The sequence below is a fragment of the Aptenodytes patagonicus genome, chromosome Z, assembly GCF_965638725.1.
Source record: "Aptenodytes patagonicus chromosome Z, bAptPat1.pri.cur, whole genome shotgun sequence".
Taxonomy (NCBI): Eukaryota; Metazoa; Chordata; class Aves; order Sphenisciformes; family Spheniscidae; genus Aptenodytes; species Aptenodytes patagonicus.
In genome coordinates, this window is record NC_134982.1 from 20,498,176 (window position 1) to 20,511,353 (window position 13,178).

Consider the following 13,178-nt stretch of genomic DNA (forward strand, 5'->3'; position numbering starts at 1 on the left):
TGTTTGCTTAAGAACCTTTGTTTTTGCTTGCTTAACTTCAGTCTGTTTATTTAGGCCTTATTTGCAACAGAGACATTTGCTATGGGAATTAATATGCCAGCCAGGACTGTGCTATTTACAAGTGCCAGCAAATTTGATGGAAAAGATTTCCGATGGGTAAGTGAAAAACAGTTTCTGTAGAATAACTGAATTGCATTATTTAAACCTTATTAGGATTAAATTTACTCCTGACATACCTACTTCAATGTAGCAGAAAATATTTTTTTCTTTCAAAAATCTTTCTTTGTTCACTAATCCATTTATAATTAGTGTACAAATTCCTGAAGAGAAGATTCCTCGGATTATGCATGAGATTATTTATTTTAATAGATACAGCAAAAGGGCATCAAACACAGGTTAGTGTGGACATTGGATTAGACTAAGACTTCTGCATAACTTGTCCAAAACTGTGAGACCCAAGCATTTTCTTCAGTGTCAGAGGAATGTGGAGAATAAGTGGGCTCAGTATCATATAATGATCACTAAATTTAGGTTTTAACAGACCCAAGAAAGGAGATCGTTTACCTCAGGGGAGTATTGATTGTTCTGTTATAGCAGAGTATTTTGGGTAGCCCACAGAAAGACAGAAATGTGCGGAGGGAGAGACAGGTTCTTAAAACAGCTGGAAAACAAATAATCTTAAAGTTTTAAATACTAAAACCAGATATGTCATTCACATGTAAATAATAATAAGGCTCTACAAGTCATCACAGCAAAACTTTGTAAATAAGCGTCATGGTTCATCTTTCAGAGATGGGAAAATTGTGGTAAACAGGACGAGTGACTTGACATGTGCATTACAAAGTAAACATCTCTTCAATCTTAGTTTGGGCTGTTCAGTTTCACAATTTGTTCAGTCTGATTGCATGTGCCTAAGATATATGTAAGAATTAGCTACCTTTGAGGTATCAGATACGTGGAACTCCTGCTTTTAAAATGATATAGCACAGTTTCCTTAAGTGGTTTTTGAGATCTGACTTACAGTGAAACTCAGGAAGTTGTTGGGAATGCAAGTTCCACAGATGACAAAAAAAACCTGTTTTATAACTTAACTGAGACATAGGGAACCAGTTATAGCTGGCTCTTGTCCATGTCCCAGTTCTTTATATAACCTCTTCAATTTCATGGTTAGTAGGCATGGAAATACTGCTCTTGCTAGGTATCAGTATTTGAATGTTACACTTGAATCATTAGAATGAAATGATAGATTATTTGAAGATGGTGAAGATGCATTATCAGTATGTTGAAGATGTATTATATTTAAATAATCTCCACCATGCCCAGCAACCTTCCGTCACATAAGACATTATTAAAATGTTTTTTGTGCTTATTAAAATGATGCACCGTGTTATGGAAATCACTGTAGCTATGGGACCATTAGTTAACTTAGGCTGCTGACATACATTATTCATAGTCATGGGTTTATATCTTAGTAGCTTAATGATCAATTATGAGTAATGAATTCAATCTGTGAAAAGTTCATGTCTTAGATAACTCTCCTTTGCTACTTTTTATACATCAGGGTCATTTACTGTATAATTGTAAATAGCACTTTATATGTTCTTGCTATTTTTCTAATGCTTGTTAATTTTTTTTCTTGTTTTATCCTAGATATCCTCAGGTGAATACATTCAAATGTCAGGTCGTGCAGGACGCCGAGGTATGGATGACAGAGGAATAGTAATTCTTATGGTGGATGAAAAAATGAGTCCAACAATTGGCAAGCAGCTTTTGAAGGTAGGAGAGAAGCTAATTTTTTTTTATCCTCCCCACTAAGGTTATTCTCATTTGAATAATGTAACGTGTAAAATTACACACCTAAAACAAAAAGTATGTAGATCATGCAGGTAGGAGATGACAGCTCCTAAAAGGAGTATGGGCTTTCACTGAATTCTTACTAAAGCAGGAGTTTCTATTGTGAAACAAAATTAGAATACTAATATCATTCTTCTATGTATAAAGGAGATCTCAGGCAGGAGAGGTAGAATTATATCCTGTTTTCTAATGATATCACTACTACTGCAATATTCTGTTTGTTTCTTGCTGACTACAGTCAGTTCAAGGATATTGCTGAACTAGAAAAGGTTTGCTGAGCTTTCACAAGAATTATTAAAGGCTTGGTTCTGTGATGAAATAAAACTTTATTAATGGACTTTTCAGTGTAATAGACAAACTGGACAAGTCATGCAAAAAATGAGGTACATAGGATAAATAAGAGTGAGGTGGTTGTCAGTGAGCTAAAATTAACTATGGAGAAATTGATAGTGCTTTTAGGAAGCTCGGGGGTTTGGAAATCAAGAGATTGAAAAAACCACTCATGGTTGAGATGGGCATTAGATTGTAGGGCTTCCCCAAACTGTAATGGAAGTTTTTACAGATTATTACAATAATACCCTCTTGCTTTATAATTTGAATGTGAAACATTGCACACATTACACTTCTATTTAAATTCCATGGAAAAAAATCACCATAATGAAGCATAGTGTTCTGTTGTATGTGTTGCCTGTCTTAGGCTGCTTACATTAATTGTGCACACCTGTTAAAATTGAAAACTTGGGGAGTTACTCTGCATGCTATTCAGGAGACCGTACAAATAGCAGGTCATTTATGTTAAAACGGCACTTACAGTATTATTAGAGTTTGTATAGATCGTGGGAATCATCTTAAGTCAGTATCAGGGTACGTTAACAAGAAGCATGTATTTCTCGTGAAAAAAAAAACAGATGCCGATATTTCTCTACTTTGTTCAGACAAATGAAGAACAAGGGGAAAAATATGTACATGGCTGCTCTTAGTTTTGCAGATGTGGATTCTTTGTTGTGTATCTTGCTCTGTCAGTGCTACCTATGAATTCATAATAAATGTGTACATTAGATCACTGTTACAGGTGGTGTTTAGCTTCCTAAAGTCAGAATTCTCATGAATGCTACATTATGGCTAACTAACCAGAAATTAGTAAAATAAGAAATTTCAAAAGTATTGGAACTCATTCATGTATGGTAGCATTAGGTTTTGAATTTATTTTTTAGTCTTGATTCGATTTGTGTTTTATCAGTGGAGTGGACATATATTTATTTGTTTATATGCACACTTAACACGTGTACATTTCTGAGATGTATGAAGACTCTGGATTTTTATGAGTTTTTAAAACTATTTAAAAAAATAGATGTAATTTTGTGGCATGCTTATTTAAATAAAGGCTTTATACCTTTGTACTTCCACAGCTGAAAAATTAAACAGCAGGAGATAAAAAATTAGAGAAGAAAAAAAACACTCCTTATAAATAGTATTAATTTTGTGTGCTTGTAATCTGTAGTTTATAAAGAAGATCCCACAAAAGTTAATTTATATGAAATAATTGTAAATAGCTTGAGAAAAATTGATATTTCAGTTATTTATCTTCAGACTTTATGAGGTTACTCTATAAGCTTAACTATTCAGAAGGGTTTTTTTTTAAGTTTGTAAGTTCAGTTGTTTGAGAACTGTAGAACTCAATCGGTGTGAATTAAGATGAAAAAAGGAAATAGTAGATCACTGACATTTTTTTGATATCATCTATTTTTTTGTCCAGATTTTAAGGAAATAATAAAGAATATTTCCTGTATTGAAACTATAAGCCCTTCGATTTTTTTTTTTTCATCTTGAATTATAAGGAAACAAAAGGGAAAAATAATGGCAACATTTTTGCTTTCTATGTTATCTCTTTGTTCTTCTCCACTGATCTAAATAAATTAATGTATTTCATTAATTTTTCACCCTACTTCACTTGTGAGCAAGGACTGAATTTAAGATTTCTTTGAAAAAGATCAGAAGGGGCTTTAATGAAGGCATTGATGTTTCTGTAGCTTCTGTAACTATTCAGCCAATTGCTGAAAAGGCAGTAAAAGTAATCTTTTATGAGATGAGCAGTACAACATAAAAAATACTTCTTATTTTCCTTTTTAAATACAAAACACTTAGAGGAAATTTCATGTCAAAACAGGGCAAGAATGTATACAGGCTAACATTGCTTCAATATTCACATTTTGTATTCATCATTAAGTGTGTCTGAATTAGGTTTTACTTACTGACTGAGAGTGTTTGTCTGCAGTAAGATCATGATCATGTCTTGAGGTAGTATTTTGCTGCCACATCAAGTATTGAGGCTTTGCTCCAGGATAAGCTAAAGATTTATAGGGAAAACTTCAGAAGACATAAATTAGCCATATTGAGAATGATAGGACACTTACATAGGACATTTTTGTCATAGTGCTTCAACCCTAATGCATGTCTGATCCAAACAATTTCCTGAATACTAGAGCAAAACGTCTAGGAATAATGTTATCAGCTGCCTAACACTGCGATCAGTGAAGTGAGAGCTATGAGCATATTTCAGTACCAGCAGTATTGCTGCAGCTGTGCTGTTTGGCTGTGGCACTGTTCATTGCGACATTGTGTACAGTACTTCGAACTTAAATTCAAAGTTCAAATCTTAGATGGAGTTCTTACAATGATATTTGTAAATATTTCTTAAACTCAGTAATGTACATTTGTCTTCTGCAGTGTAATTAGGTTTTTCTGTTTATCCTTAGCATTTATTTGACCACTGAATATTTAGTAAACTGGTGACTTGCACAAATCTGTAAAACTAAATGCTTACAATATGGTTGGATAGCCTTCTGAAGACAGTAAATTGTTGTTTTACATTTGCATAATACTAAGAAACATTTGATGGGAAATTTTTTTTTGTTTCCTTAATTAAAATCTTTAGCTACATTGTGTTAGTTTAGGTAGGAAGCGGAAAGCTTCTCCTTGACGCTAGATGGCCTTTGAAACCAGAGCAGCATCTCTTTACCTGGAATTTAGCCATGTTACAAGCATGTATTCGTACAGAGACAATTGAGTTACTGAACAGTGGTAATCTGTTATGTCTCTAAAAGACAAAAATTTTTAGCTAATTACATTACAGAAATGAATGATTGTATGATGAAAGAAAATGTGCTAATGTAAGTAGGTTTTTCAGCCTTGAATTTGAGAGTATCAGTTCTTTGCATCTACTTATTCCTTCGCAGGAGAAGTTAGGTGGACTGAAAAATCGAAAGAAAACATTCGTCTAGCCAGATAAAATATACAGTATTATGCTTTCCTTGTCATTTGCGTATGGAACATAAAGTGCCCTGATGCCAAGCTGTAGGAGATATTCCACTAGCTACATCTGGCTCTTTGGCAAGGCCGCCTTTTATAGAGTTGGCAGTACTGTGCTTATTTGGCCTGCATGCTGCTATTAGAAATCTGTCTGGTCTTTCTGAATTTTTTTTGACTTTTAGGTTGTTTTATTGTACTGGGCAAATGAACAGGATAGCAATTCAGACAGTTTAATACTTTTCTCTTTAACTTCCTGCCTGTTTGCACAGCTCTCATACGACCACTGTGCAGTTGTTGGAAAGGTTCTTAATTTTGAAAGGGCAAGTCATCGTTCCCTTATAATTGAGGCAGCATCATTAGATATTTTGTGTTTTAATCATCTGCTATGTATCACATATGGCTGTTCCTTTCAGACTCCCAAGTACAAAGAAAATTCTATTTAGCGTGAAAAGCAGTGTTTACATAAAAATAGGTAAATTTATGCTGATTGGCAATAAATGTAAGATTGGAAATGGTGAGGAGCTGATGAGGAGCTTCAGTTGCTAGAAGAGGAAGTTTCTGGAACAGGAGCTATCTGATAAAATTGCTGGAAGTTAGTACTTTTGCATAAGCATAGCTACCTGTCTGCAAAAGGAATGAATAATAAGCCTTGGGCACCAGTGTAATTTTGTGTGGATTTCTGACATAGAACGTGTAACAAGCAGCTAAAACTCTTGCCCGGGTTGTGAGAAATGCCATAGTTATGTAATACTATAAAAAACTGTGATAAATCAGAATTCAGGAAAAACAGTGGTTAAAGGAAGGAAATACTGTTTTATGCAGAAGTAGTTCACTTAAAGGAAGGAAATACTGTTTTATGCAGAAGTAGTTCACTTAATCTTTGATTGTGAGGTTGCTTGTTCCTTCTTTTGGGCTTGTCTGGCATTGACTGATAGGCCACGGATCTGCTCCTGTATTGGTCTTTCTGTGTTTTAAAATAAATACGGGTGTGTATGCTCCTGAATTGGGTTGAAAAATAGTAAAACTTAAAAAATTACCTAATGTAAAAGTATAGGTTCTGTTGTTTGAGTGGTTGGGTTTTTGGGTGCTTTTTTGTTGTTGTTAGGGAAATTTAGGACAGTGCAAAACTGTTGTTCGTCTTTGTTACTCTTTAAAATACCCATATACATTGTGTTGAAATTATCAGTGTATTTTTCTTCAGATGATCTCCTTTGACTAATGTATAGAAAATCCTTCTAGTGAATGGGAATTTTTTTTCAGGTGGTAAGATTTATTCTGTTACATTAAGTTCTCATTTTGCTCTTACAAACTGTACTTAATTTTTACTGTATGATCAGGCAAGAAGCACGGAAGTAGAGCATCAACAGAGGTCCTTTTTGCAAATGAAATGCTTAGCACTGTCTGAAGTAAAGAAGTGGCGGTTGTTAGCTGTGCATGGCTGCCACAGAAGGCAAGAACAGGGAGCTGCTGAAAAGCTCTATCAGGAAGCTCAAGGTACACTCAGGCTAGAGCGTAGCAGTTTTTTAGCGCAGTGTTTGGCAAAATTGCAGCACAAGCTGCTTTGACTAGAGGATAACCTGATACAATGTCTATGAATAATGTTTTCTTGTGCGTGGCCTGTATTGAAATTGGTATGAAATGGTACAGCTTACTACACTTTTATGATAAAGACTCCGCAGAATCTTTAGTACTGCTGGTTGTCCACCCCTTTCAAAACTGTACTGTGTGCAGATTTTCCATTTACTTTTCCCTAAATGCTTTAAAGATATTTTTAGAGAAGCAAACTGGTATTTCAGTTAATTTCCCATAACTTGTGAATGAGTAGTAAGTAACAGCTTTCCATTTAATCTTGTTGTTTGGGACTATGCACAAGACAGCAGGTGAAGCCTTCTAGTGAGACTGTCTTCCATCAGCATTCAGTCCGTCTGCAAACATCAGCTTAACATGCTAGCTTAATTATACTATTGCGCTTTGGTTTCACTTAAAGCTTACTCATATGGAAAAAAAAAGAAAGCCTCAGGATTTGAAAAATTTGCCAAAGCCTAGTTTGGGAGAGAAATAGACTTCAACTGGAAGTTGTCACTAACACTTGTTGGAAAAGCCATTGCAAAATCTAAAGAAATAGATTGTCGCTAGTGGTTTGAGGACAGTATAACATTCTTTCTAATCTAAAGTTCTGACATAGGTCAGAATCTCAATGAAACAAAAATTCTGGATACTTTATCAAAAATTAGATAAAAATAATTTTAATGTGAAATTTTTATTTTTATTGTAAACTGCCAAACTTCTGTTGTTCTTATGAAGCTTGCACTGCAGAAATTTTCCAGGCTTCAATTCGGGAAGGTACTTAACTTCTAACCTTAATTTAAAATCAACTTTTTGATTGAAGCTTGAAGTCAACAAGATTTCAGCATGAAATCATGGGGAGAATTCAGCTGTTTTAAGGGAAACAGGTATTCAAATGCCATCGTGAACAGGGTCACAGTTTTGTAGATAATCATGCAAGCCAGCAGATAGAAGAGGACAACAAATAGTTCTTCTTCCTGATGTTTGCAACCAAAATGTGGGAAGATGGGGTGCATCAGATGGCATGTAAAATGGTTAGTCACTCTTGAACTTCACCTCAGGCTTTTTCAGACCCAGTAGGACTAAGCTAACTGGTATTATTTATTAGTTGTGTTTGCTGCTTGTTAATACCACAAGTTACTTGAAGTTTTATTAGGTCAGTCTGTGGAAAGCAGTTTCCTCCCAGCTGACAGATTTTTGGGAAATTTTCTTTTACTTTGGTAAACTCATCACTACAAATACAAATGTGTTTTGACTGATTAAGCTGGATTTTTTTTCTTTGCCTTCTTATTCTTAAAACAGAAGAGGTAAGTATGAGATGAACAGAAGACAAAAGTTCCTTTTTTAATTTATTTTTATGTTAACTTTTTGTAGAAGTATATAGTCTTTGCTAGGGCACACATTTCTTTTAAGTTAAAACATACTGCATATTTACTGAAATTGTAAATTGTCGTATCACTGACCTGATACCTGTAGTAGCAAATCTGAAACCAGTGAGTCTTGAGGATCTCAGCTAGCTTCTAGTGCAGATAGAAATGCCATTTGGGTTCTTCCATTTCAGCTTTCTTTGTGTTCATCCAACTTAGAAGGAGCAAAGTTATTCTCTCAAATGTATTATACAAATACAGTTATAGTGTTACCAGGCCAACTCAGATCCAAAAGAATCATTGCACAGTGTGGTATTGAACACATTACCTTTCCTCCCACCATCCATTTGTGTTCTGTGCAGAGCAATTCATGTAGCAATGCTATGATCCTGGTTTGGGGAGGGCCAATTTTTAAATGTTTAAGTTAATTTAAAGTATGATATTTGTGTTGTATAAAATATTTGTAGTTTTAAATATTTGCTTGAGAGTTTAAATATTGCTTTGTTAAATTGGGATGCCTTGGTACAAGTGTGTAGGGGGCTTTGTACATTTTTCTGTGTTCAGTTCAGAAAGAAGACAAAAGGCTTAGGGGAAGAAGAGAACTTCGAGTTACCAGCCTGAAGTAAAACTAAGGATAGTTGTGATGGTAAGAGCTACTGTATTAGAGACTGAAAAGTTCAGTCATTCAGAACTAACTTCAGATGGTGGTAGTTGCATGCAAGAGAAATCAAGATACATTTTTTTCCTTTTAAGTCTCTTCTTACAACTGGAGCATTTCTGGAACCCAAGCCTGAGGTATTTTCATCAGCAAAGCCTGCTGAAGCAGTCTTTTGCCACCCACATTGGCTTCTGTTTGTGTTGGTGCAACTGTTTCTGGGGCAAAGCAGTGAGCCAGTTTGGTAATAAATTTGTGCTTAAAATAGCTGTTTACCATTGTCTGTTAAAAATAACCCTGCAGAAGGGGGTTTTAATGGTTTTGCAGTCATGCTAATGTAGCTCAGGATAATCCTGTTGTCAGTATAACTACGCAGTCTTTTTTGATATTTCTGAGAGAGATCTGATTATTCATGTGATAACTGTAACATTGATATGTGGAAAAAATGTGTGCTGATAATATTTCACTAAAGGTATTTCTGTGTCTTACAGATGTATCAAGCAGTCACTTGCATTTTTATTTAATGAGGTTTTTCATAGAAATTCATAATGGCAACTGTCACAGACAGTTAAGTGTACTTATTTCCCCCTTATGAGGAAAAAAGTGAGAGACCTTTTAAATATCATCAATTTGTTCTGTTCTTTGCTCTTTTTGTAAAGTGGCTCTTTGTTTCCTTTTTGGAAACTCATTCATTCAGCTTATTTCTGGAAACACTGATAAACAAATTAAACTGTCAGTGGACCAAATGGTGTAAAATATGTCCTGTTAAGGTATCTGATTTGTGTCATTATGAAAGATACTTTATTGCTGCTTTGCAGGTTGCCTATTTCATCTTTGTTAGCTCGTAATGTCCCTGCGAGTTAGTTTCAGACAGTATTTACCATCTTACATTCCCTGTGAAAGCTTTGTACACATTTTCCGTGAGAGGCTGGAGAGCAAGAAAGTTGTGTGCAAAATTTGTTCCTCTCTCTGCATGGGAACAGTTTTGAAAATGTAAATATTTTTCTCCCACTATAAGAAAGAACAGAGAGAGTAACCCTTACCAAATGTACGTCTTGCTCAACACTACGTGCCATAATGCAGTAATGACAGCTTTTGCATCTCTGGTTAGACAAGGCTTCCAAGTCTTAACAGTAATTAAAAAAAATGTGAAAAACCCCCTGTGAATATCAATTCCAGACACTAATCTTCCTCCTCCCCAATCTTTATCTCTTTCTAGTTTATGTGGGCAAGGAATGGTAGGACTAGTAAATGCTGAATGCCCTGTTGCATGATATGATTGTGTTACGAAGAGACTCCATTCTGAAACTGTTGGCAGTTAAACAGGGTACGGTGTATAGTGGCTATAATTTTCAGATAGTTCTTGACTAAATTGTTTCTGTACTGAATTGTTTATGGTCATGTTCTTGATTTTTAATGTTATCAGCTTAAACCAATCATTCTTTTGCAACCCAAATCTTGGAAAACTTCAGAGAGTACTCCTGGTAAGTTGTGTAAAATTTCTCAAGAAGTGAAGTGATTGCAAGCACACAAAGTAGGTCATTAATTTCTGAGAACTTTAGTTGATCTATCCAAGCAGTCCTCATCCAGAGGGATAAAAAAGCTTGCAAAATCATTTTGTTTTTTTAAAAATATTCAGAAATAAATCTGTTGCTACTGTCTGTTGAAGATTTAGGGTGGGGGGACTGCCCTCTTTGAAGGGCTGAGGGCGGAGGATTACTTGCAGAAAGGAGGCTGGAGAACTGGGATGGTAGTTCTCCAACAACAATAAAATCATGGATACAGCATGTGTTTGAAAGTGACTTCTTGATGCCTGTTCAAGGCAGTCTTTCTCATCAACTTTTATTGCAGCTCTGATCAGTTAGGCTTTTGGTGGTTCTTCCTTTCTCTAATATGGACCTTTTTCTCTGGAGACAAGGGAGAGGCTTCCTCACAGACTGAGAGAACTTGAGGCAGACGATTGCGTACCCTAGCTTGTTGAAGAGAAGGTTGATTAATTGTGATGGGAGGATCTACAGTAGAGCATGAGCTAAATGTCATGCACATGCTTCACAATATTTTTAAGAAAGTAAGAAAGAAAAGTAATTGATCTGGGAGCTGGTGGCACAGGGCTTGAGCAGAGAAAGGGATTGCAAGCAGAGCAAACCATCACGGAGAAAATGTAAGTTAAACTGATTTGCCTCTTATTATATCTTAGCAGCAAGCAAAATCCAGGATAGTTGAACACTTTATACTGTGTAGGCTCTTCGAGAGCGAGTTAGGAAAGGAAGGCCCACCTTTTCCATTTTCCTGTCAGTTATATATCCTATCTTCCCTCCCCTCCTGTTCTTCCTTTCACTCCACCATATGTATCTGACCAGTGTCTTTAGGTAACCACTAATTGCCTCTTCAGTAATCATGCCAGTCTTTATAATTTGCCAGAAAAGGCTGATTGTCTAGTCATGTTTTGTGTGTACTTAGTATAGGCGAACAACTGTATTTTGCTATAAGGTTTCCTAATGCAGCTGCAAAATCCCTATGTTGCTACTAGGCAAATGAAGCAAGAGCATCCCGGTGATTGCTGCTGTTAGATGCGAATCTGTTGATAGCCCGGGGTAGTCAGTAGAGACTAATGCATGCTGCAGAATTCACTGGCTGTGCTGAAATTGTAATACAGTAAAGCTACTATAGTCATATTTAATTTGGAGAAGTAACAGTTCCAGTTTTCAGAAAAAATAAGCTTCGCAAAACTTTTGATTTCAAATGTAGTATTGCCTAGAGAACAACACTGAGAAAACAGGAATTTCTGAAACTTGGAGAAAGATGTGTTTATGGTATGAAGGAACAGGAACAATTCACAATCTTTGCCAAAACAGCATTTGTATTTTAACTGCTTTGTCTTAGTAGAATGATCTTATTTTCAAATTGTAAAATGCTGATCATGTGTTTAAAATAAAAATTGCCACATCAGCAACTGGCTCAAATGCTGCCTTTCAAATAAGTCTGCTTTATATAATCTTTGAAATAGCTGGGGTTTTTAGTTTGTTATTAAATCACTCCTTCTTCACTGTTGAACTGTGCTGATTTTAAAAAAGCCTCTAAAGTGAATCTGCAGGAATTGTTTGGTCTTTCTTGGCATGTTATGTGCATATATTAGTTGTATAAAGTTCATTGTTCTCTTTTCTCACTTTATGATAGCATTTAAGTGAGAGTGTGACACGATTTTATTCTTTCAAATAGTTGATAATCTTGCAAGCACACAGCTAAGTTATGCCTTAAAGCTATGTAACATTGTCAGGAATGGAAAGAGGGTTTCATAGTGGGATTGGAGCGGTCACAGCAGCATTTTGCCAGATCTCCGTTGGTCTGTAGATACGCCGGTGGCTGTAGCCAGCTGGTGGGTGTATTCCAGCTGCTTTAGCTGATGCCTGGCTACAGCAGTGGACGTTGCTGTAGGAATCTGACCCACCGTTAGCTGACACTGGTGTAATTGCTGTGTCATTCTTTAGTAAATGCCATTCTTTAAATGGCATTCTCTGTTGTAGAGAAGCAAGCTTTTTAGGGAGTGGTAATTTCTCTTTCCTAGAATAACTGATATGTTTAGAAAAATAGACAAGAGCTTGGGTACATAATCCTTTTATCAGGTCTAAGAAAAAAGCTGTGTTATATGTTGGTTAGCACCAGCAACAGAAGTTCTCTCATCTTTGTTCGGTGTATCAGACCAGAGACATCAGTAGAAACTTGAGCTTTCCTCCACACACTGCAGCTCAGCTGTTGATGTTGTACTTATTGACACATTTCTGTTAGTAGAAACACACTTGTGGTAATTTCAGAACTGACGGTGTTATTTTAAGTACACATTTCATGACCTAATTTAAGAGGTATTTCTGTGCTGTGGTGTACCACTCGAGGTGAAAATCTACGTGTGTATTTGTGATCTACTCACAGATGTAAGCTAGAATGACTGAATGAGTCTCTGGCCATGGAAAGCAAAACATTAGGCTATATGATTTATCTTAAACTTGTTTTACGTGTATTCATGTTGGTACTTCCCTAGTATAAACATATGCTGAAGGCTTCTCTGTAACAGCTGAGGTTTTTTCTGAGATGAAATAATCATGCAGTGAGTAGGATTCTGGCATTTGTAAGGTAATCTTATAGGCTCTATATCTCACATAAAGCAAATGGGATTACAATATTCTTAAATCTCCTACATGTGAAGGAGTCTTAGATTCAAACTGTCTCTTATTAAATCTGACATCAGTGCATCAATGGATGTAGTATCAGAATTCCTGACTGTACATTTAAAATTGAAAGAAAAATATGTATATGGTGCTAATATTTAAAATCCATTAGAATTAGCTTGATCTAGGAGAGCACTTGATCTGAATTTCAGCATTTGCATATATAAACTAATCGTCAGTTGTTTTTTTAATGGCCTATGCTTT

The 13,178-nt window shown here is 35.7% G+C and overlaps 1 protein-coding gene across 2 annotated transcripts in view; it reads left to right on the top strand.

The window, feature by feature from the left end:
* Positions 1–13,178, top strand: part of MTREX (Mtr4 exosome RNA helicase) — a 48,372-nt gene that overhangs the window by 14,225 nt on the left and 20,969 nt on the right. For both annotated transcript variants that reach the window (XM_076362469.1, XM_076362470.1), the window contains exons 14-15: positions 55–156; positions 1,651–1,776. In XM_076362469.1, the coding sequence (XP_076218584.1) occupies positions 55–156; positions 1,651–1,776 (228 nt within the window). The remainder of the gene's footprint in view (positions 1–54; positions 157–1,650; positions 1,777–13,178) is intronic.